The 25,213-nt window shown below is 39.4% G+C and overlaps 2 protein-coding genes across 6 annotated transcripts in view; both read left to right on the forward strand.

Moving 5' to 3' along the window:
• The window catches only part of LOC119155609 (TLC domain-containing protein 4-B-like), a 45,594-nt gene extending 37,231 nt beyond the window's left edge, over positions 1 to 8,363 (forward strand). For all 4 annotated transcript variants that reach the window (XM_037404444.1, XM_037404441.1, XM_037404442.1 and 1 more), the window contains exon 7: positions 1,561 to 8,363. In XM_037404444.1, coding sequence (XP_037260341.1) covers positions 1,561 to 1,876 — 316 coding nt within the window. In that variant the 3' untranslated portion in view covers positions 1,877 to 8,363. The remainder of the gene's footprint in view (positions 1 to 1,560) is intronic.
• Positions 8,364 to 12,163: 3,800 nt separating this feature from the next.
• On the forward strand, positions 12,164 to 19,173 carry LOC119155608 (cytochrome c-type heme lyase). 2 transcript variants are annotated; one of them, XM_037404439.1, is made up of 7 exons: positions 12,164 to 12,205; positions 12,668 to 12,815; positions 13,557 to 13,705; positions 14,317 to 14,465; positions 15,589 to 15,708; positions 16,528 to 16,614; positions 16,855 to 19,173. In XM_037404439.1, exons 2-7 carry the CDS (start codon positions 12,701 to 12,703, stop codon positions 17,051 to 17,053), a joined length of 819 nt encoding a protein of 272 aa, XP_037260336.1. In that variant the 5' UTR covers positions 12,164 to 12,205; positions 12,668 to 12,700; the 3' UTR covers positions 17,054 to 19,173. The 2 variants fall into 2 exon arrangements, with proteins under 2 accessions (XP_037260336.1, XP_037260337.1); XM_037404440.1 differs by having other exon boundaries at positions 12,174 to 12,210; positions 16,855 to 17,265.
• The last annotated feature ends 6,040 nt before the right edge of the window (positions 19,174 to 25,213 follow it).

Below are 25,213 nucleotides of genomic sequence, written 5' to 3' on the forward strand. Positions count from 1 at the left end.
TCTCTTGTTTGCATTCTTAGTATTGCCAAAAGAGCTATTATTAAAATATAAGAAGATATTCTAATCTCAGAATTGTCTGTATTTCCTGTCTGTGTTGTTAGGGGTGTCTAATTGGAGGTTGTCTCCATGCCAAGCATTTAGATCTTTTAATGTTGGTATCAGCATTTCTGTAATCAATTATGAACTGTGGTGGGTAAAATTGTAATGATAACTGTGATGTGCTGACTGTTATTTTTTTAATTTGCTGGGAGAGGGAAGTTGCTAAGCAGGTGTCCAGTTGCCTATACTGGCACATCACAACATATCTTACAACCTTTTTTGATACTGCTTTTGGAATCTGCATCATATATGTCAATGAATTTGTAGACTCTGTTAGTCTGACCAAATATACCAGGTCTCTCTTTTTATCATCCCAGTAAGTGTTTCTGTGGTGAGGTATCCTGCTTCCAGGCTGAACTGCTACCTTGAGAGCCAGGATTTTAATTGCCTTAGTTGCATGTTTAATGAATTCCTGGACTTTTTCTGTTAGAGCTGGATGTCTGGCAAATCTTTTTAGTATATCTATAATTACCTAAGTTGTAATCTGTAGGTAATTAAAAATACTTTTAAAACCAGTTTTAAAACTGTTATTTTGTTAAATAGTTTTACCCCCATATCTTCTTGGAATGAAACTGATTATTCCACTTCCCCTCCCCATCCCCCATCATGAATACAGTAATTTTAGTAGTTTTCCTCTGGTCCTGTCTTTAACCTGCCACTGTTGCACAAATTTTCCTTGCTTTTATTCTGGTTTAAGTGTAAATGTTAAAGAATTGGAGGAGTTTGTCCCTTTTCCTAGGAATTCAAGCTGTAGGATCTGTATTCTAGGCAATAGATGTTATTCCTGTCTATTAGGGAATTAATATGCAAGATTATTATTTATTTTTTTTTTTAAAGATCACTTATGACCCAGTAGTAGGAAAGGCTGGGGAGTTAGATTTATCTTTTTCATTAAGTAACATACCTAGCTGTGACATGATCCAGTGCCGTTTACAATGTCTGGTTCTGAAGTTCTGGTTTTGGGCTGAACAGAAGCAGTGAGAAAATCCTGAATCTGAGAAACTGGAAATTAAAGCTGCATCTAGATTACCATATCCAAATGCCATGCTAGAATTGCTTTCAGGGAAACAAATAGAATTTTAGTTGCCTATTGGTGCAAAATGTAGTAACAAGTAATAAGTCTGTATTTGTAATTTTAAAAGAGATTTTGAGTTATAGTGTGTTATACAATAGTCACTGAAATACACACTGGCTGTCAATTGGTTTACAATTCAAAGCAAGATTTTCTACGCATTGTTCTGCAATGTACTGGATATCACACACTGCTTAAGCGGGGAAAATAAAATGCAGCCAAGCAGAGGAATTTGTAACTAAGCCAAGACACAGTGCAGTTATTTAGAAATGATAAGGGTAGAAGCAATTAATAAAGTAAATCATTAATTAGAAAAACCATGACATAAAATCCTTTTTTAATGACACGGCTTCAAGTCTGCCTGGTATCTGTGAACAATTCTTTTGCAGGTGGTTTTTTGAAGTACTGGGATATCCCAAATCTTCAAAGGCCAACATCGTCAATGGTGTGCTGATGACAGTTGTGTTCTTCGTGGTGAGGATTGCCGTCATGCCTATATATTACAGCCATGTACTTTCTTCATTTGGAACAGAGGCTTTCCAGAGATTAGGATTTGCAGCCCAGAGCGCCTGGATTATCTCAAGTGTTGTCTTGGATGTTATGAACGTGATGTGGATGGTCAAAATTGCAAAAGGATGCTACAAAGTCATTTGTCTTATTGGACAGGAGGAAGCCAAAACGCATAGAAATGGAAAATATGACTAGAAATCATATGCATAAAATGAAGTTTCTGCTATGAAAATAGTTTGGGTTCACTGAAACAGTGCACATTTCTGCCATGGAATGCTCCTTTTAAGGAAACAAGGTATTACCTCTGTACTGACCTTACTCTTTCCCTAGCCACACTGCCTGCACACACAGGGCCATGCTTTACGGATCCTGTCCAGTGAGGAGTAAAAGCAAAAGCTCACACAAATGAGTTCCACGTGTCTGTTCTAAAGAGTTACAAGCTACTGAAATTAGAAAAGAGCAGACTGGTTACTTGCTTGTCCACCAGTGTGTTCAAAGTGTTTCACTCAGGTTTCTCAGATTAATGTCTTTTGTAAATCCCGTGAATACTGACATCTCTCTTTTTTTTAGAAAACAAAAAAAAATCCCCAAACTCCTGATACAGTGCAATTTTCCTGGCACGTTTCTATGTTTTCTTCTAGGAATAACAATCAAGATTTCATTCTTGACAACTTTTTAATTTTTTGCAAGAAAAGCTAAAATTGTAGCTTTGATTCTGTGAAGTCTTTTACTGCTTTTTGTTCTGCCTTACGTGAATGCAAACCAATTGGGGAGATTTATGAAATAATTTTATCTAAAATGCTGTATTATAAGACTACAGAATATTTTAAAAATTGTGAAGATTCTCTGATTTTGATGGGAAGGATTCACTTTTGCTGTGTTAGGTTACATGCAATAGTACATCTATGTTGCCCATGGAAATTTTTGCATAAGTTAATATGGTAAATGATGTGTGGAAACCGCATAATTCTTACTGGAGTGCTTTTTCTTTTGCTGCTACTACCTTTGAGAAGTGCTGCAGCTCTCCTCGGAGTATTTTTAACCATTGGCTATTTGGATATGAAGTTGAATTGTAAGGAGATAATTCTTCTGTATATGTGATATGTAATGTTTGGTAATATTTTTTTCTTTTGTGACAGAAGTGACCCATTTGATGTGAAGTGTTCATTTTTTTTTTTTGTCACACTTTCCTTGTTAATCGCATCAGAAATCTGAGTTTTTGACTGAAAACATTCTCTAATTAACTGTGCCAAACTTCTGTAAAGCTGTACGGTAATTCCATAGAATAATGACAGTTCACTTTGTAGACGACATGTTTTATTTTTTTTAAACCATGTTATTTGTCAGTAGGTACTCTGTTCCTTCTTCTGCAAACTTCAAGCTTTGGAGGTTATCAGGAAGTGATCTTACCACCTAGGAGTAGTCTTGAGTCTAATTTATAATACAATTTGAGGAAATCCTGTTTTTTATTTCTGAATGATTTTGAAGGCGGCATTTGCATGTAGTTTGGTTTTGTTTTGCTTACTTTAAACCACATCTGAATTGGGACTGATTAATTTCTGTTCTTTTTCTTGGTGTGGGTTTTGTTGTTTTGGTGGTTTGGGGGGTTTGTGTGGTTTGTTTGGTGTTTTTTTAATGTTACTTCTTATCTGTTATACCTTCTGGTAAGGTGTGCTGAAAGTGTCCATTTTGGCTCAGTACTTTAGTGCGCATCCCAATGATTGTAGCAGGCTGTTTAAGCGATTTATTTTTTAACGGAAAGGTAAAATATTTACCCTGCGTAGGCTGATTAGTTTTGCTCTTGCCCTGTTTCCTCTAACAAAGCTGGGTGTCGTGGTTTAACCCTGGCCGGTGACTAAGCCCCATGTAGCTGCTGAAACCGGGACACGGGGTGACATGAGCTCTCCCCGCTGTGGTTGGAGGTGCGAGCATCCCAGTACTGTGCTCTCAGGTGAGGGATAGAGCGTTCCTGTTTTCCTGGACTCTGGTGTCTGTAAGACCCCAAGAGGACTGCTCAGGCAGAAATGCCTTATAACCAGGGCAGCTGTGATGAGTGTAGTTCCCCAATTAAAATGATGCCAGGGAGCATTGTTTGGGCTAGTGTGATATGCACTTTTATAAGCCTAGTTCTACTGTTTAGCTGGGCAGGCTTTTTTCCAAAACCGTTTCCCAATCCTGCCTTGTTAAGGGAGATCAAGGATTGTTAATACTTGTGTTTTTTGGGTTCTGTGCTTACTAATACCTCGCAAGCCTACAGACAAAAGATCTGTTTATGCCTTGGGAAAGCTGGCAATCTGCTCAGCGGTGTGATGTGAGCGAGCGCGGTACCTTATTGGGTACCAGTAAATCCATAGCCCGAGAGCTGATCCTGTGACCTGCTTTGCTGAAAGAAAGAGTCTCCCTTTTACACTAATTTGCAGAATGTGGTATCTTTTAAAATAGTGATTTCAGTGTATCTAATGCAAAAGCTATGCTACGTATGAAGCTTCTGTGTTCTGTCACCTCTATGACTTAAAGGTGTACATTAAATGCTTTTTCCTCTGCTTTCGAAGTCACTAGATCAGGGAACCATTTTGTAATAGCTCGTTCATTTCCAAAATTAATTTTAAATCGAGTAAATTCAAACACTTGGGAGAATATGTTTGAAAGTAGAAGTCTGCTTTTGTTGTTCAGGAAGTAGGAGGAAAGAAGTTGATTGGGAGCAACTCTTAAAGGGATAACTCACAAAATTTTTTGAATTTCATCCCTTCTTAGCATTAATCTTTAACTTCAGGATTTAAAATCTTTTTTATTTTCAATGGAGAACATTAATTAAAATGGTCCATTTCTTTCACTTCCACATAGACTTGTATGTGATGGGGGGGGGGAAGTAGGTCAAGATATAATAAAATTATGTTAAAACTACATTAAAAACAACAACAAAAAAAAAACCTACCCAAAACCCTGCACTATACACTTCAGGGAACAAGGCAACAATCCAGAATGAAAGGGCAGTGTGACGATTATTTTAAAATGTGTAAGATTTTGGAGTGCTATACAAAATTGGTGTAATTAAAACAATGTTTTGCAATGCATTAGGTTTAAATTTTCTAATTTGTTTTTTTTAATATATTGCAGTTATGTTACGTATTTACTATGTGTCAGAAGACAATTTCCTGATGAAAAAAAAAAATAAAATCATTAACACTTGTGTATTCAGCAAGAAGTGTAGTAAACAGGCTGCAAAGTTGTAATGTACTGAATACATTAGTGTAGGGCACTTCTTACCTGGCATTAAAGGCTTATAATACAGCAAATTAGATAACTGCAGCACCTGTTCTTCAATTGCACTTTATTATTTTAAAACTGTGGTGAAACATTGATGAAATTTAATGTTGCAAGCTTGTGTCTTTGCTTTTTTATGCAAAAAAGTAAATGCATGATAAGTAGCATCGTAATAAATGCTACCTGTAGAATGTAATATTCTCTTATTAGTGGCTTAAAGCTTCTATTTTTAACAGATGCATTGTCTAGTGTAAAAGCAGACTCTTGGTGTGTCACCAGGTGTCTTTGGCATGGACATATCAATTGGAAGGAGTTAATCCTGTTAAAATTGCTCAGATATCTTAGTTTTCTTTTCTTTTACATGCTTCAGTACCAGGTGACATAAAATTAGCACGATGATCATGGGAGAGTCTGTATTGATAAGGCTGTATGTAGGAATGCAAGTTTCCTTTTTTTTATGGCTTAACTTCTTCATCAAAAGATGAGTAAATACCACTTTCAGAACTACTACAGGGGAATGGCATGTCAGGTTTTGCTTTTACAATTGATTTGTGGATACGGTACTTGCAGAGAAGAAATGTATTTCAAATACTCATTTTCTCAGTGAGTGTATCGGTGGATTTCAGTGAAGTCGAGAGCGCCTTACACTACAGAGATGCTTTATGGGTTATCTGTGTGCATTCTTCAGTGGTAAGAATGACATCTCTGAAGCCTACTCTACCTCTATAAATACATGCTCTCTTCAGTGAGCTCAATTTAATAACTTAATTGCTTAAAAAACAGAATCTATTGAATAATGAAAAATATCCTATGCACAGGAAAATGAGCAGAGCTGATTTTATATACCAGTTCTTAACAATGCCAAATTTTGTATTAAAATTTCTTAAATTAATCAGTGTCTGGAAGAGAATTACTTCCATCTTTACTTAGAAAATTACAGGAGAAGATTACTCATACTGCAGAACTAATGTTAACCTATGAGTAAAGCTTACACAGATGAGCAAATGCATTCAATCAGGTGGAGGAGAGGTGGAGGAGACTTTGAGAACATAAGAACAAAGATTCAGATGTCTTCCTACTGCTCTGGTTGAGACAACAGCAGACCGATACATAGCAGAAAGGTTTAGGTATTTCTATATCTGTTCACAGTGGAAAACTAATCTATTTACAATTTTCAAACTGTATAAAATGGGTTATCAGTTGTTGTTTGCTGTATGAAGAGGACTTTTTCTCTTGGACTTGTGTGTTTTAAGTACACGGACATACAAGCTTTCCATAAATAGAGAAATTTGTAAAATTGTTTTGTGATGCTTCTGCTGAACCATTCAGAGGAAAATAAAGGGCTGCTTGATAATTACTCCAGCTTAGGATCTGGTGCAGTGTTGGCTGTCAATAAAGCAAATAGAAAGGGACTAGAATTTTCAGACTAAAAACTGCCTGGAAGTGTTCCAGGCCAGGCTGGATGGGCTTTGAGCAACCTGGTCTAGTGGAAGGTGTCCCTGTCTGTGGCAGGGGGGCTGGAACTAGACAATCTTTAAGGTCCCTTCCAACCCAAAACATTCTATGACTTTGAAATGTATGGACAACCTTCTTGCATATTTTTAATAGCCTACTGTACAACCTCATTATCTGGCTACAGGGAAGGATTTGTTCCTGGTGGGGTTTCTCTGTCTGTGGAATATATCTGACAGCTGGAAAAAGAACAGTACTTCATTGCTGAGATCCTGACAGCAGTCAAATGGAAATGATGATCAGTATTCATGAACTTTAACATTCATCCAAACCCAGGTAAAATCTCTTTGTTGGGCAGGCCAAGGTCTGAGGATTTCCTGAACACAACTTTCAAGTTCTTTTTTTAGGGTAGAGAAGGTGAAAGATATGTGGGATCTTGGGATGTTTAGAGATCTGGAATTAAGCATCAGATCATACTTTTAGGTGACTAACACTTGATAAGGTTTCTTACGTGTTATAAATCTCTACTAGCTACCTCCTTTGACATTCTTGCTCTATTTATAATAACCAAGCACTTTATAGCTCAGTAAAGAATAGAAGGTAGCTATGAAGAATAAATTGTATTGTTTGGTATAAGAAATATTTTGGCAAAATTTCTTCCGAGATCAGTTTCATTGTGTGATGTCCTGCACTTGAGAGGGCATCTGATTATAACCACGTACATAAATTTTTTTAAATCTAGTTGTAAGGTAAAGGAAACGTCTTTAAAAGAGTGAATTATGAAGAGTTCAGCATGACTTGGTATCAACCATATAATGATTCAGTGTGCTATTTATAACTTCCCACTTACTGAAATTGAAAATACAAAAGCAAATAAAATATACTGTAGTGTATCTTTATTTTTAATCTATGCGTGGGATGTCAAACATTGTACTTGTCTTGTGGACAGGACATGCTTTTATGAGCCTATAAATATTTAAGTATATAAGAATCTGCACCCAAGTGGAAGATGTTGCATGTAAGTTTTTAGATTTTGGTATTTAAAAATCTGCTACGTTTGAAAGCAACATTTAAATATTAATACTAAGCTGTAATACATAACATTTTGAATGCAGGATATTTTGGATATTTTGTTTATTGTAACCCTGTTCAAGTTTCACAAAATAACCCACGATGGGGGAAAAGGAGGAAAAGGGCTAATCATGAGCTCGGCTATGTAATTTGCACACTTCATATGCACACATCCAAATATCCTGGATTTGGTTCTAGCATGCATATACCAAACAGTGTTTTCTTTAATATTGACAGGTATCTATATATATGTAGAATAATTTAACACGTAAGCACAGCTAACTTGATATAAAACCAAACCACAAAATCTCTTGGGAACAAATGAGTTACAAGTTAGGCATAAGTAACGGAGCCTGTAATTCAAAAATGTTTATATAATCTTCTGTCTAAGAAGAAACTTTATAAATGTATCTAACTTATGTGCAGAGCAAGGCTGAAAACTGTAAATTCTGCTAGACTGATTTCTGGTACATGTTGACAATCTGGTTTGCAGTAAATACTAATGCTGTCACAAAATGTCAGGATCACATTATTAAGTTCAAATTATAATGTGGCCTGATTGTAGTAGCAATCCTTATCACGGCACAAAAACTTAAAAATGCAATATAACAATTCTGCAGATCAGTGATAAAAGTAATCGGTTATGGTAAAGCAAATGATTAAGTATTATAAGTTTAAACTTACTTTTTATTATAAATTCTGAGTTATTTGTTTGCATTTCAGTGGTATTGTGAAGCATTTCTGTATTTTGTTTGAACAGTTTAGGAGCTTGCATAAAATGATACTGGCTGATTTTTTTTTTCCCCTTTGATATATGCAATAATGTCAATAAGCAATAAATTGCATGTTGTATGCAAGGTATCGGTACTTCATAATAAAGAAAAGGAACACAGTTTCTTACTTTGTGAATTTTTTCTTTCTTAATATGGTATTAGCTTATGCACCCATAATGAATGCATCATGAAGGAACAGTTTTCTTTGGGTTCAGTTCAGAAACAGCTGGCTTATATGGTATCTTGAAGTTCTGTGCCACATCTTTTTTTTAAAAAAGAAAAAGAAGAGGAGGGAGTATGGGTTCTGAGCCACACTGTTGTTCAGGTGGCTGGACTTCTAAAGCCTGAAATTCTATGTAGGACATCACTGGGGCCAGGAATGTAACTTACACTGAGTTTTGTTGTGTATAGAGAAAAAGCTTGCATTGGATGGTATGATTATGTTGCACTGTGTTGTAATGTCACATGTTTCAGGACATAAGCTGGACAGTTGTCTGAAGGCTCTAGGGATAAAGAGCTACTCTTACGTGGTTGGTTGACCTTGGCTGGATGGCAGGTGCCCACCAAGCCGCTCTGTCACTCCCCTCCTCAGCAGAATGGTGCGGTGAGAAAAGACGAAAAAACCTTGTAAGTTAAGATAAAGGCAGTTTAGTGAAGCAACAACAAATGTTGCACACATGGAAGCAAAGGAAAACAAAAGATGTTACTCTCTGCTTCCCATGATCAGGTGATGTTTGGCCACTTCCCGGGAAGCAGGCTTCAGTACGCGTAGCGGTTGCTCTGGAAGACAAATGCCGTAAATAACGAATGCCCTGCCTTCCTCCTCCTTGCTCTTCGCTTTTATATCTGAGCAGATGTCATACGGTACAGAGTATCCCTTTGGTCACTTTGGGTCAGCTGTCCTGGCTGCGTCCCCTGCCAAGACCTGCCCCCCCCAGCCTGGGGTGGGTGGTTGGAGAAGCCGTGGTGCTGCGGGAGCCCCGCTCAGCAGCAGAACCCCAGTGGGCTGTCACCGCCAGCGGGCACCGGTGCGAGCGCAGCACTGCAGGGCTGCTGGGGGCTCGGCCAGGCCCAGCACATGCTGCCAGCGTATTCCAGATGTGATGCACTACACGGTCCCTTTCTGAATGCTAAGGTGGGCAATTAAGTTCCTTAATATGGCAATTCCTAGATTCTGTATGTGCAGTGAATATATGCGTAGGGAGCGAGCATCCTTAGAGGAAGTTGCTGCAGTTTCTTAACCACTGGTTTCCAAGCACAGGAACTGCTTGTGGTTCTTTGAGTTTTCTTTTATATCATGCAATGGTTAAATTACTAGAAGAAAACGCAAAGCATTCCAGTGGGTTTTACTTTTATCATCTCGTCTTTTAAGGGGTATTTAGTTCCACTTGTAAATTATATTCTTAGGATACTAATTTTACACTGTTAGTGTAGAAAACTACTTATTAACTAGTCGGTCTCTTTGGAAGTGACAGAATGTCTGGCAACGTTATTTGGGGTCAGATGCTATATAGGTCAGATTTCCAGCCGCTTGAGGAAGGACAATGGGGGCTTGGTGGGAGACTTTCGATTGGCACGGGGCAGCTTGCAGCACTGAATGGTGGAAAGGAAGGGCTAAGCATGGCTGGGAACAAGGGCTGCCTTTCAGTGAGCCGTTCTTAACCTGACAAATCCAACAAATCTTGCTTAAAGTGTGGGAAACATGCCTCGCCCCAAGATGTAGGATATAGAAAGTATTTTGTATAGCCACTTCTTTGTCACGTTCTGGTGCAAAGTTGCTCTTCGTTTTCTCCCAAATTTAATTTTATTACTCTCTTCTTGCTGAAAAATGTTTTCTGTACTTTTATTGGTGTGATAATTCTGCATTAGGGTTTTAAAACTTATTTTTTATTTAGTCTTCACAGTGCGTATCTGTCACTTTTTAGATGGTGGACTACTGTTGTATCTTCTTATTTTGCTTTGCTTTTCTGGACTTCACAGTGCAGCACACTTAAAGGTAGATTGTGTGCTTCATTGTGATCTTCGTGTTCTTTGTAATGCTTTACCTTGAGGAGAAAGTATTTGCTACTTGACTTGTCTTATAAAGGGTGAAAACTATTGTCTATACAATGACAATAAGTAGTGCAGTTGTTGCTTCTGGTGGAGTGTGATGGTGGGAAGCAGGGGGGCAGCATATTGACATCAACAACATCATGTCCTTTGAGAGGAGGGTGTAGAACCAATTCCGTGTTTGAGAACATCAGAGAGAGAAAAATGCGTTTTTACCTTAAGAGTCGTTCTGCCACTGTCTTGAAATATTTGGAAGCAGAGGTGTCAGTTGGTCTGCAGGAGGCTCTTTTTATTAAACTGTGTTGTCAAGTGCAGCAAGTGAAAACTGAAATGGTTTATCTTGTTTAGTGCTGCTTTTACACAGCTGTTACTGCGAAGAGTCTTAAGAGTTTTCAGCAAAGCCAAATACGCCTGACACTTGGGCAACGATGGAGGCAATAGTGTTGTTCTCTAAGGTGTATGATACTCAGTTACTCACGTGGTGCCACTTTCCTAACTCAAGTTCTCTGTATGCTGTGCTAATAATTCCTGCATGCAAACAATTTCCTTCTGCATAATGAAGATTATAAAAAGGGCAGAAATGAGTGAAAGGATGGGTATTTTATATTGCATTGTATTTTTTTTAATTCCATGTTCGCACCAAATGGCCATGTCCTTGTTAATAAGAAATACCCAATTTTGAAAGATGGTATGTGAACATGTTTTTTGAAGTATTCTTGAGAGGAATGTATAAAAGAAGTTTATTAATTCAGGTAGCTATGTAATTTGAAGTAGCACTTGTTAGAACTGCCTTAGTGTGATTTAGAATTTGTCTTTATTCATCTTCCTGATCTTTTTCAAGAGAAATGGGTGATAATCACTCATTTCTTTCTTTACACCAAAATACAAACAGAGAGCACAGGAGGCTCCTCTTCCAGACTTTTAACTGGGGATGAAAAAAACCCAAATTCATGTAATAACCGGGCCACTTGAAGCTTAAATGCCTCCCTACTTTATTTCTAATTGCCCCAGTGAAATAGGATGTTTCAAAAAAAATATGTTTTTTGATCAGTTCTGATTGTTACACATTTATAAAGAATGTTTGTTTTGTGTCTCCCCACCCTGCTTTTTGTGCTTGACAGCCTATTGAGACTCCAGGTTGTGGGATGAGCATTGAAGTAGTCGTGCAGGATTAGTGCTCCCTCTTACATCTGTTGCTCAGAAAGGGACGGGGCAGGAGCAGGAGTTGCTCTGGTGCGAAACGAGCTCCACGTTGTGCACCACTGTGCTGCAGCGTTAGCGCAGTACTGCACACGTACAGCTAGCTGCGTCTCCTGGCTCTGCGGCGACGCAACGTTCTCAGTGCGGCCTGCAGCGCTGTGGTACTTGGCTTGACGAGTTGATGTTTAAAAATCACCTTAAGGACCCACGGTATCTCTGTAGGCTTAAAGACGCGAAGGGGTGCACCTTCTCCGTGCGCTGCTGGCGCGTGCACTGTTTCTAATATGCTTCACAACACCATTTTGCAGGTGTGAGGGATGATGGGTCGCCAACGACACAACGTGAGGCCAAGCGGTGACCCAGCCGCACGGGGGCCGCCACCGCGCCCCGCCGGCTCGGAGCCACCTGCGTGCGCGCGGCCCCGCGGCCTCTTCCCGCCGCGCGGGCTCCTGAGGTGCCTGCGGCCGTGCCCCGGGAGCGCGCTGCGGGCCGCCTCCGCCGCCGGGCCCGCTCAACGCCGCCCCGCCCCCAGCCCGCGCGCGCCCGGCGGGCTCGTGCGCCGCAGCCCTGTCCCCGCCCCTGCCGGCGGCGGGCGCATGCGCGGAGCGGGCGGGCGGCGCGGCGGTCTCGCGAGGGGGCGCGTGGCGGCGTGCTGCGCGCGGGGCCGTGCTGGGGGCCGGCGGCGGAGGCGCGGGCCGGGCCGGGCCGAGCTGAGGTGAGGGGCGGCGGCCGCGGGGCGGGGGCGGCGGCGGGAGGCGGGCGCGGCGGGAGGGCGCAGGCCACCGGGCCGGCCGGCTGGGCTCGGGGGGCGGGCCTGACCTTGCCCGCGGCCGCCGGGTCGGTCACGGCGTGTGTGGCGGTGCGGCGGTGCCGGTGCGGCGGGCCTGGCGGGGGGCAGGGGGCGGGCGGCGGGCAGGTGCCGGTGTCCCGGGCCCGGCGCCCCCTGGCCCACGCCGGCCCGTTCGCTGTTTGCCCTGGCGGCCGCCGCGGCCTCTCATTTAGGCTGGATGTTTATTACAAAGACTTTTTTTTTTTTTTTTTTAAATTTAATTTTTTAAGTTGTGATGTAGCAACCTAACCTGTACTCGCGTTCACCTTAATAAATAACCAGCGTAGTTTTGTATTATTGGATGTTTGTTTGTTTGTTTTTTAAATTTATTTTTGGTTTTATAATTAGAACCGGTGTAGAACGGGCAGCCGTGCAGAAGCCATGGGTTTGTCGGCCTCCGCTCCGGCTGCTGCGGGCCAACCGCTGAGTGCGCCCCAGCACCGTCAGGTGGCATCTCCACCGTCGGAGTGTCCAATGCACCAGGAAAAAATGAGCGGTAATTATTCTTGAAACTTAAGTGAAATAAACTCTTTATGTGGAAACCAAAAAAATATTTGGGGGAAAAAAAGAAAGTGACCCTACAAATAAAAACTTGAGGTTTTCTTTTAGCAAAAATATCTCTCAAGTAATTGTTCATGGAAAGGAGTCAGTTGTTCTCCAGAACAGCGTGCAAGCTGCTTTGTCAGCAGAGGCACTTGGTGCTTGCAGTAGGACCTGTGGGTCACTCCCGGTTGTCATGTTTCACAGGGGCCCTGCAGGTCTGTTCCCATCCAGTCATACATCCACAAAGGGTCAGGGAGCTGCAGGAGCCCCTGTGAAGGTGGTAGCTGGGAGCAGGTGGTTGTCGCTAGAGAACATGCATCTAGAAAAGGACAACAGAAGGGTGGGCTAAAATGAATGTCTGGAGAGAGAGGACATCAGCATTTCCACTGACACAATCAACATGTGTTGGATTAACATTGCTGTGGAAATGTTAAGTGCAAACAGTTTGGTATAGGGGCCAGCATGGGGTGGGGAATGAGCATTCAATGACTATGCAGGAAACTTAGTTCTTACCAGGGTGCTGGGTCCTGAAATGCAGGCAACGTAACAGTTAAAACTTGTAAAGCTTGGAAGAAGCAGCAAAATTCAGTTTGTATTTACATGAGTATTGAATGAACTGTTTTCCATTTCCTGTCATATCTTAAGAGTTTTCATTTTGTGGCAAAATAGATGCTATTTTTTTCCTGTATTTCAGGTTGTCCAATGCACATGAAGACTCCTGATCATAGAACTGAGAACACAGACGATGTTCCTGCACATCAAGAAAGAGCGTATGAATTTGTGGCGTGTCCGGTGAAGTCTGGTGCATCTGAAATGAAAGATGACATAGATCCTAGCAATATGGTAACTTTTGCTTGTTTCAGATGTTTTCTAAAGTCTTGTTTCTTCTGAAACGCTATCCTCAAAATGTACGTAGCGGTAAATGTCTCAGGTGGGAACTCTGGCAAATAACTGTTTTGAATACTGCTTTTTCTCGTTGTATGTGCAAATATTTTTATAAAAACAAGTTACGCTTTATTTAACCATTTCCTTCAGATCTGCACCTTTTTGATAAAAGGTGGTTTTCCAGTTTGTAAATATCTTTTGCTGCCTATTTCTGTTTGTTAATTACACGCATGGTTTTTATGCTACAATAGTGGGTTTTAGGTTCTGTGTAATAGCAGTATGGGTAAGTTCTGACTGAGGCCTCTCCAAGATTGACTTTGATTTACAAGAAGCACTGCTCTTTTAAAAAGTTTAGGCAGAAGGGTTCCTTTAGTCTTTAGGTGACTTGTGCAAAGAGTTCTGCTGCAAAAGAGAAAGATAATTTTAGTGGACTTAAATAAAGGCTGAACTTCTTGATCTTTGTAGCAGCTGACTGAATTTTTTTTACACTTTTAAATTTTCTCAAACACTGTAATGTAAAAAAAAAAAAGTCACGCTCTGGTTTGTTGTTGATTCTCCTTGTTTTCTAGATGCCACCTCCTAATCAGCAGCCATCTCCAGGTCAACCATTTCCATTGTCAACTGTTAGAGAAGAATCTTCCATTCCTAGAGCACATTCTGACAAGAAATGGGTCTACCCTTCAGAGCAAATGTTCTGGAATGCTATGTTGAGAAAAGGGTAAATACACTGTGAATTATCAGATGGAGTCTATGAATCTGAAATCCATGAAGTAATACAATTAGTTATTATTCATCGTTATTATTTAAGAGTTTATAACTAGCTGGTTTTAAAATTACAATTTTTATATCAACAGCTTTGTTTTAAAGGGTGAGCTGGTCTCAAAGGCCCATGTCTCCTCTAGTGATCAGCAAGATGGTAGGGAAGGTCAGACAGCTGCCACTAGCTCAGAAAATTTTATTAAAAGTCAGTGCATAGCTATAAACAAACTTTGCATGATTGCCAGCTTTCAAACTCAGTTGGCTTCGTGCTGTTCCTATAAACTGACAGTGAAAGCTCTGTGATTGTGAGAACAACTAACTTGACTTTACAGAATTGCTAAAAATGTGAAAATTGTTTGACAAGTAGATGTTTTTAATTTTCACAAAAAATCAGTGTAGGCAAGATCTAAGTGAATGTTAAATGTTTCCTGTGGCCTAAAAAACCTTCTGTGCTGCTGGTTCCTCATCCTTTTGTAATGGTTTGTTTGTCATTCTCAAACAGATCAACTGTAAAGGCGGTTACTATTAAAATATTAATTTCTTCGTTTACACATCAGTATTTTTCTTAAGACATTATGTCATAAGCAGTCTATATTGAACACACAAGTTTTGATCCTGTAAACACCTAAATGTGTTCAATGGCATGTCTGTTGAAAAGGAAGCATGTCATAGCGCAGGGTCAGAGAGATGAAAGGCACTTTAAGTGTATGCAGAATGTATTGAATACAGGAGTTCTGTGCATTTAGGAATGCAAGTGGGATTTTTCCTAAGCATTTTTACGAATACCATGGATGTGCTGATGTTTGCGCGCTGATAACTTTCTGATCAAGTTAAGCTCTTAATTTAGCTGTCTAGAATTTGTGGATCTCTATGATGATAACTTTGATAACTACACTTTTACACAGAAAATGAAGTGGTTCTCAAGATGCTTAAGCAGATGAGCCAGAAGTTTCTATACTTGCTTTGTGTCTCTGCATAAAACCTTAAATCTCTTGATTCAAAAGCCCATCAGATAAACTGAGGAAGGTGGAGTAGTTATGCTGTAATGCTTGTAAACCGTTTTCAAATTCTTATTTTTTTAGGTGGAGGTGGAAAGATGATGACATAACAAGTGAAGACATGACCAACATTATTAAGATTCACAATCAAAATAACGAGCAAGCTTGGAAGGAGATTTTGAAGTGGGAAGCTCTTCACGCTGGGTATGTACACATGAAATGAAAAGCAAATCCTTTGGTTTAGCTCTTGCTTTTGTAATTCTTTGAAAGTAGAATGTCTCTTCACTTTTCAGAAATACTCTGGTGCTGATACACCTCAAAAATTTTTGTCTTGTAAGAGCCTGCATTTTCATTAATATGGAAGAAGATTATCCAGAAGAGCTTAACTAGAACTGAATAATTGTTAAATTGGTAAAACTCATGAACGTTTTGGTGGGGGGGGGGTGTATAATGTGAATTTGGAGAAATTAGCTTCTTACCGTATCTATTTGGGAGTTATTTAATTGAAATCTTCATGTTATGAAAAATATATGAGATGTAAACTTAGATTAAAAGTGACAGGTGTAAAACAAACTCACTTTTTAGGTCAGTATAGTCTGTGCTCCTAGAAGAGACAGACTAGTTTAAGTATTTTGCACGTAGAAATTTTTCTCTGAAATTCCATGACCTTTGTTACAGAGTAGTTCGGATTGCGGTTTTCTGTTCTCTAAACTGTTAAGTCTATGGATTAGATTTGCTGAGTACTGCTCTGTTGAGAAGTTACAAAGTGATGTGGAGCGTAACAAAGCTACTTTTACCTTACCAGCAGTAAGTGCTGTCAGAAACTGGGGGACTTTTCTAACCTTAAAAAAAAAAAAATAAAATCTGGAAGCTGGTTTAGATCACTTGTAATTATTTTTTTACTGTTGCTCTTTCTAATATTTGTGTTTTCTGTTACTAAACTGAATTACCATAGTGGATAAAACACTTGAAATAAGACTTTTAAAAGCTAAAACCTGTTTCCTTTTTTAACTGCGTGCACAGGGAATGTCCCTGTGGACCATCACTGATGCGGTTTGGAGGCAAAGCAAAGGAGTATTCACCAAGAGCCAGAATACGTTCATGGATGGGGTATGTTGGCAGGAGAGAAGGCCTTCCAGTGAGGTGGGAGGGTAGGGGCATGTGTCTGAAAACATGGCGTAGAGTTAATTTTAAGATGTCTCAGAACTGTTAAAATTACCAGAAGACAGAAGTAGTGGGGATCTTATGTCAGTACCTGGATAAATAAATCTTAAATAGGACTTCCACTCCCTCTCCCAGGTTCCTAATAACTGTTAAAATATGTGTGTGGTCTGTTACCTGCCTTTCCAGATATGAACTTCCCTTCGACAGACATGACTGGATTGTTGACCGATGTGGGAAAGAAGTGCGGTATGTTATTGATTACTATGACGGTGGAGCAGTAGATAAGAACTACCAGTTCACTGTCCTGGATGTTCGCCCTGCATTTGACTCTCTCTCAGCTGTATGGGACAGAATGAAGGTAGCTTGGTGGCGGTGGACTTCCTAACTACTCCTGTGGTGTGTAGTCGAGAAGTAAACCACTTTCCTCCTAGACAAAGGATAAGTGAATACCGGGACTTGAAACAGAAGTTCACTGCAACTGTCATTATTTTCATCATCACCACTATTCTTTGGGGATGGGAAGGGAGAATGGGGAAATCCATTGTTAAGTACACTGATGCATTATGGTGTTTTGAAATAATAAAATTAAAGCAGCAAAAACATGTATCTTAATTTTCTTAAGAGCTGGGAAATATTTTCTTACTTAGTTGCAGATTCTGCATAAACTTTCCTTTACATTTCATGACTCCAGTGCTGCATCAAATACATTAGGTTTCTGATTCTGACTGCAGCTTTGAGTATTACTTAAAGAGTGAAAACTGGAAATTTCGTAAAGAATTTCATATACAAATAAAAGAGTATTTGGATACTTAGATGATGAATAAAGAGTAGAAGATCTGGACTGTTCCAAATTGCATGTTTTAATAACTATATAAAGCTATGTAATTGTTTTCAAATGGGCACTTTACCTGTTCAAATACATACTTCCTCAGAAAACTTCAGTCAAGTTTATTCTGTTAAAGGAAGTATAGTATAGTATGAATATTTTTAAAGGTGTGTTAGGTTGGAAAGGAAAATATACTCGGGCCTTAATCTGCAATTTATCTTTGAACAGAAGAACATCTGTTAGAAACAAAATGAGTGTGAGTGACTTTTAAAACAACGTTTCTAAAAGGAGATTAAATTGATATTTAATGGCTATTTATTCAAGTAATTTAAGAGGTTTGTTTTCTGATGTAAGAGAACTATTCTTTTAGTATTTTCATGTCTTTATTGTGTGTCCCGTAATGCATTCAGGACAGAACTAAGCCTTATTTAAAGAAACTGTCATGCAGTGCATCTGTATTTTGCATCTTCACTTCATCAACTGTACCATAGTGAGGTTTTTTTATATAATATGGAATTGCACAACGGTGTATGACTACACGGTCATACATGTTTCTGCATAGTAATTATAGTGAGACTTATTACAGATGTTTATATAACTTGGCTAAAAGGGTATCAAAATTGCCAAGAAATAAGGTTGATTTGAGTGCTTTCTAAGAGTGATGCACATTAATGGTGTGCGGATTAAAGATTTGAGTAATGTTTGTGCTTAATAAGGGAAAATTTACTTTTTTTTTAAGTCTTCCACTGTAATAGCTTTAAATTTGCATGGCTTGGTAAATCTCAGGTGCCACATACCCCTAAATTTAAATTATTCCTCCCTTTCAGCATATGTATTACTTTTGAGAAGGAGTTTTTCCTGCAAAACACTTGAGAATGGAAGGAGTAAGAGCATCACGTTGTAGTTTCTCAGATGGGGGGAGAAACTTCCTTCAGGAAACTTCACAACCTCAATGGGGAACCAGCTGTACATTCACTTCTTGAAAGTTGTGATTTTTAACTGACATTGGAAGCTTTTTCTTTTTTCCTGAGGGGAAAGCCCCTCAATGTTTCAGTACCCAGAAGTCCAGAATCCTAAGAGAAAACTACACTCTTACCCCTATCCACTTTCCTCATTCCTTTTTCACCTTTTTAGTGATTCATATATGTATTTACATATATATATATATAAAAATGAAAAATAGTTTGGGGCAAAAACGCCCTCCATCTGAGTGGGCCATGTATATATGAGATACGTGAGAAGAATGTGAGCTTGTATGAAGCATATCTGATAAAGAGCTGCTCTTCTCTGTTCTAGCGTGAAGACTGAGGCTTACTGTTTTTTGGGGTGGGATTTTTTGTTTGTTTGTTACATACATTGGGTAACTTGATACATGTAGATTCTGCATTTTTCACAACTAGATATGGAAAAGGTACGCCAGTGTAAGGAGCGCTTCAGAAGCTTCAAAAGAACGAGTTTGCTTTATTGATTTTGGAAGCATGATGTCGAGTGCATTATGGAAATTGTAATTGCTGCTAAATCTGGTGAAAGGTGTCACATGCTACTTGATGCGTTTACCGTCTTCCGTTATGTTCCATCTCACATAGATTCAAACCTGTTCTTTTCTGTGCTACTGTTAATGAAATATACTACTTTGTCATCAAACTACAAGAAGAATCAAATAAATGTACTTTTCTTAATTGTGGTATTTGGTGATCATATTTTTAGCTGTACAGATTATTAAGATGAGCTTTTGCATGTGTCATGAGATTATAGTCTGTTACAACTAATCATATCTTTGAATAGATGTTACTCATTTATTAGGTGAATACAGAACCAAAACCCAAGGACTAAATTCAAATGTTTGCCAAGCAAACCAACAGCTCTCAAGAGTAAGAGCATATAGCAACAAATTCATTCTTAGTCCAGCTAACTTCTTAGGAGGGGAATGCAAGGAATTTTTTTTTCTTTAATCCTTAAAGTATGAATGAAATTAATTCATTTCTACAAGCAGTAAAACTTAAGTAAACATGCAGTTTTCTCTTTTAGGTTTGGGTTACTTTATGCATGATGCTAGCAGTTCACAATTTCTCAGAATATGTGTGTCAGAGAAATTAGAAGTCTTAACATAAACTTGAAAAACAGTGATTTAAATTGATACCTTTCACGCTTCAGGAAGATGTTTTAACTGTAAAACTATTGTTTAGGCTCAATTAAAGATAGTGTGTGTGTATGTGTGAGTGTATATGCATAAATAAATACATTTATATCCTTTCTTTGTAAGTACAGAAAGGTATGGAGAGTTCGTGAAGCTCGAAAAAGTGAAGAAGTATCCTGACAGGCCCTTTCATGGAATTCTGCAGCAGCGCCAGGTTCCCAATCCCAGTCAGGCTGAAGCAGAAGTTCAGAACCCAGCATCTCAAACCAGGCTAACCTTGGGTACATGCAAAAGGGAAAAATCTGGACACTGTAACTACAGCAGGGCCACTTTTTAAATCGGTTGTGCATTTAGATCGCTAAAATTCACCTGTGTTCTGCTTTACAGTGTCAAAGCCCTGCTTGACCTATTGCGTTTGACTCTTGCAGTTAAAACAAGTTAGGAGAGAGCTCCTGTTCCGCAGCTGAAGATGCCTCCTTCAAGGATATTGCAGTGCTCAGAAACTGCAGTCTCTGTGACAGATTGATAGAAAAGAACTCCAGCTTAACACTCCAACTGTAACCAGGTGTTGGGTCATATATAGTTAAGAGTGGGACTGATCTTTTTCTTTGCTGGAGCGGGAGCCCCTTCTGCATTTGGATACCTGGATTTGGGCTCTTGCTGTCTATCGCTTCAGGCAGCCAGTGACTGCCCTGCAGTTAGGGTGCCTGGCAGTCTAGAGGGGCACCAAACCTGTGGTTGCTGTGCCTACAACACCCTCCCTACTCAGGAACGTTGGTGCAGCTCTCTGCTCTTCCACGGTAAGTCCTGTTAGCATCTGGCCAACGTGAGGACCCTGTAATGAGAGTGTCCTGGTTTTGGCTAAGTAGTGCTTACTCTAAATCGAGGACTCTGCACGTTTCCCATGCTCTGCCAGTGAGCAGATGCACAAGAAATCGGGAAGGGACGCAGCCAGGACAGCTGACCCGAACTAGCCAAAGGGATATTCCATACCATAGAACGTCATGCTGAGTATATGAACTGGGCGAAGCTGGCTGGGGGCTGCCGATCGCTGCTGGGGGACTGGCTGGGCATCGGTCAGAAAGTGGTGAGCACTTGTGTTGTGCATCACTTGCCTTTTTTCCCTTTCGGATTTTATTCCTCCCTCCCTCTCATTCTTATGACAAATGTTGTTACTATATTTTATTTTACTTACGGAATTATTATCTCAACCAGTGAGTTTTACCTTTTTCCCAAATCTCCTCCCCATCCTGCCCTGAGGCAGGGAGTGAGCGAGCAGCTGCATGGTACTTGTTACTGGGACAAGGAGTAATTCACAGGCTTGTCCTTTCAGGATGCCTGGATTTCCTGGCTATGTTGGGTCATCCCATAAAATTTTGCCTTTGCATTGTACTAGTAGGCAGTTTGGAAAGGGGAATGGTAACTTTTCTGTTACCCTTTATTTATTTATTTCCTTCTCGCCTAGAAACAACTTTGCTCCTCCTTTTCATATGCCAATGGTCCTAGCTTCAATCTTTTGAAGAATTTTTCAACTAAGCCTTAGAATTTCTGCCCTAATTTGCTATAGAAGGAAGAGACTGTGTTGCTGGTAAAAGGTATTTGTGTCCATTGGTGATTAGTGCTGGCTTTTTACTGAAAAAGCAAAGTGTTCTGGGTTAGCATTTTTGGATTTATGAGTGAAAGAGGTATGCTAGTTTAGTGTGAAATGGGACAACAATGCTGCCTAATGTTTACATAATGTATTTACTATCAGGACTTCGATGTGCTCTGTAAATAATTATTTAAAGTCTAAAATATGATGGTGAATATTGTTCTGTGTCCAAAAGGTGTGAGAGTGGCAAAGGATCTCTTGGTGCTCTGAAGATGATCATAGTCTGTCATCTTATGCACTCCCATTTTGCTCATTCAACTCTTGTGCCAAAGTTGGGGGATAATAGTTCATGTGCCAAAGTTCCAAAGATGAAGGCACAGATACTAAGGTTGCTGTATCTCAGCAGCTAAAAATGAAGGGAACTGGTAAATGAAGGAGAACCGCCTAATTTTTGGACTCTTACTAATGTTGTGGGTTTTATAGAAATGTCCCTTCCAAAAATACCACTACTATCTGTCCCCAACATTTACTAAATTAAATGACACTTTAATCTTTGGTCTCCCTTTGCTTACACCTGGAGGAAAATCCATGTGGTAAGGTTCCACAAGCAGATGTATTTGATGTGGAAGCTGAACTTATTTTGAGGATAGAATATACTACTCATAATGCTAGCTGAGCTTATGTCTTCAGTGTCACACCCTTCACTACCCACAAGAATCATTACATATGTTCTTTTTCAAAATACACCATATTTGCTAGTTTTCTACAAATTTTTAGTGGGCAACTTCATGCATTTTTACTGTCACTGAAAAGGTGTTCTATTTATTGTTCTATCTTTGCACAAGGTAAATTGCAGGCAAAGATCTATATGCAGTGAATCAAGTAAATATTGATTCTCTTGGCAATGTTAGTAATAATAAAAACCTATGGTCATAGTAGAGATGTCATTTTGTAGAAAGCATCCTTTTTAGTTTGCCTTAAGTGGTTAATCACTTTTCTGTGCATCTCCTTCAGGAAAGAAATGGTTTGCCAAACTCCTGGAGAAAGAATCTTAAAATTATTTTACGAATGTGACAGTTGCATTTATTTGGTCTTACTAATTGTACATCAAATTGTATGGAACCTTGTGGGCAGGGTACTAGTCTTGACTCCAAACGTCAATGTGTGGCCTTGAGCATGTGTGATATGATGCATTATTTACCAGTGAACCACTGATTCTGATGGCAGCTACTCACAAGACACGTCTGCATATTTGCAGCATGGGTACATATTTTTATGACTGGAGTCTGAATGAATCGAATTTTCAAAGGATAATGTAAATGTATTGGAAGTATTGGGATTGTTATTAGCCTTCATTAAAAAAAGTTAAAAAACCAGTTTCCTTTGCTGACATTGTTTGGACCATGGCCTCTCTTATAAAACAGAAACCATCACATTTGTTTTCAACATACTATGGCAAAACAACTCCATTACAGACTAAGTCATGATTTTGTTTTTTCTTAATGTTTTGCCAATTTTGTGGTAACTACAGAAGGTTTTAGCTATTTTTCTAACATGCTGCTGCTCTTGCCTCCAGCTCCTGAAGACTGTGACCCCATAAACCTCCTGTCTATAGAGATAGCTAATGCTTTAATTGATCATTAGTAGACTTTCAAAATGAGTTTCCATCTGCCAAAAGATTAAGTGTCTTAGGGAATTGACTTAGAGCAGTTTGATGCATGGAGGATAAATGCAAGTGCCTTTAAAAAGCACTGCTAGACCACAAATCCTTGAAAAACTTGCTTCTGAAATACTTACAAGGAAAAGTAATAGAAAAGATTTTTCCCATGATTTTTTTCTCAAATTAGAGAAGGCTTTTTTTATATATCTATGAGAATTCATTAGCTCATTTTCAAAAACCAAAGAGCAAAAACCTCATGAAAATGCTGAATTTAACCTTCGAACAAACCACAAAAATTTTGGCAGCTTTAATTTGCAACATGAATTTTTTGTTAAATGAATTTATGCCAGCTTTAAAAAAACACATGCTTTGGGCAAAAAAAAAAAAAAAAAGAAAAAAGAAAAGAAAAGAAAGACAACTTTTCTGCTGGCTGTACTTGAGAATTCTGAGGAAAAAATCTCCATGTTTTATCGCAAATTTTCACAATTACAGGGTTACAGGGGTTGGTTCTCTTTCTGTTTTCTTTCAGCTTTTGCCTTCTAGCTTATTTGGAGTGATTTTTACAGGTTTTCATGTTGCTTTCTCTCTGCTGTTTTTGTACAAGCCACTTTTGAGAAAACTTCTACCATTGCAATAACACTTACAGTATTTACTACAGAAAGAATAGCTTCTTTCTGAAGTATCTGAAAAACCAGTGCTATTTAACTCTGTTAAGAACAGTTCTGACTGGTAAGAATACCATTCGGGCTGCATTAGAGCTGTCAACAGTGTTGTAGCAGAAAATATAGGGACTGCAGCTGTCCTACAGCAGTGCCGAAAGATGGATGTGATTTGTGCTGCATAGGTTAGCCATCACACTTCCCTGTGGTTATGGGTTCCTTGGTAGCATTTGTCTTATGACCCCAAAATGGGCAACTTCGGTGATTTTTAGACTCTTCCTAGTGGTCCTTTAATGCCTTCTTGAGTACATGCTTTTAGGACTGCTTACAGTTGTGGTACCTGGGTGGGCAGGGTGGCTGGCATGGAAATGACAGTAAAGATATGTGGACGGATGTTCCCAACGGACATTTCTTTCTAAATGTCTACTCTCCCGTCTCTTATTTGCCGCTCAGGTTAGGGGAAAATGGGTCTAAATGCTGAGTTTTCTATGTAATCACTAGTGGTTGTTGACGCAACACCTAATTGATTGGGGCTGTAATTATAGTGAGTGGAAAGCAAAGGATACTACTTTGCAGATAACACTGGGAAGATTAATCTTACCTATGGAGGAAAGGTTGCATTCTGTTTGCCTTGTCAGGCAAAGTGGAAAATACTGGTATTGTCAGTGGCATATCTGTTTATGACAGGATGCTGGAGCTGGTTTAATAGGCTGACTCTAAAAAGCAAGATTTTTTTGAACTTTATTTGCCACATGTTGATAGGAAAACATCCATTTAGAGAAATGAATATGGCTAATGTTATTCTATCAAACACTGCAATGTTTGAAGAAATCATAAAAAAAAAAGGGGGGGGAGAAAATAAGATCTTGACTTGCACTTTAATAATAATGGAATATGAAGGCCAGATTGTAACTGTGGAAGTTCATTTCAAATTTAAATATTTAGCATTTTCACTAGTCTGCGAATACAAGAAAATTTATTACGTTAAGATGGAATTTAGATCTTTGACATGAAGCTGATATTTTCATAGCGTGAAAAATATCAAGCTGACATTATACTGTCTCATTTGATGACTTCCAAATGTCAGAGTGCAGTAACTTATTCATAGGGACCTCGGTGTCTTGTGATAGTGTCAATTTAAAAGACATTTACATCGACTTTTTTTTTTATTTAAACATGTAAAATGGAATATGCAAAGTGGATGAGGAGAAGGGGAAAGACCAGGGGCAAGAAAGTTCTTAATAATAGGATGAGGCACTTTTAAGGCTAATTTCTGCTGAAGCCGCCTGACAGTGGCATGGACGGGGCTCCTGGCAGTGCTGACAGCTCCTGTCTTCCCGCCCTTCACAGCATTTCCCTCATTCCTGGCTCCGCACGCTCATGTTTCTTGTTATTTCAACAGAACTCGGGGGATTAAAAATAGCATGACATGCTTTCCTGAAAAAGTAACCCGCCCATCCCTTGCTTTTAAAAAGTGGTTTTGCAATAACGGGAGACACTGAGTGTTTCTTTTGAGGTGACTGCACCTGGGCGTTTGTGCTGCCATGGCTGCAGAATGCCTCGGGTGGCTGCTGACGGGATTATAAACCCACAACATCCGAATGCAAGAAGTATGAACTTATATTCTAGCAAAACTTTCTCTGGGAGTGTGCGGCCGTGCTGTTGGCTGCCC

The sequence above is a fragment of the Falco rusticolus genome, chromosome 11, assembly GCF_015220075.1.
Source record: "Falco rusticolus isolate bFalRus1 chromosome 11, bFalRus1.pri, whole genome shotgun sequence".
Classification (NCBI taxonomy): Eukaryota; Metazoa; Chordata; class Aves; order Falconiformes; family Falconidae; genus Falco; species Falco rusticolus.

Coding starts and splice junctions, on each gene's coding strand:
- LOC119155608 (XM_037404439.1), top strand. CDS start 12,701: ATGGGTTTGTCGGCCTCCGCTCCGGCTGCTGCGGGCCAACCGCTGAGT. Junction 13,706..14,316: donor ACATAGATCCTAGCAATATG/GTAACTTTTGCT, acceptor CTTGTTTTCTAG/ATGCCACCTCCTAATCAGCA. Junction 16,615..16,854: donor AGAATACGTTCATGGATGGG/GTATGTTGGCAG, acceptor CTGCCTTTCCAG/ATATGAACTTCCCTTCGACA.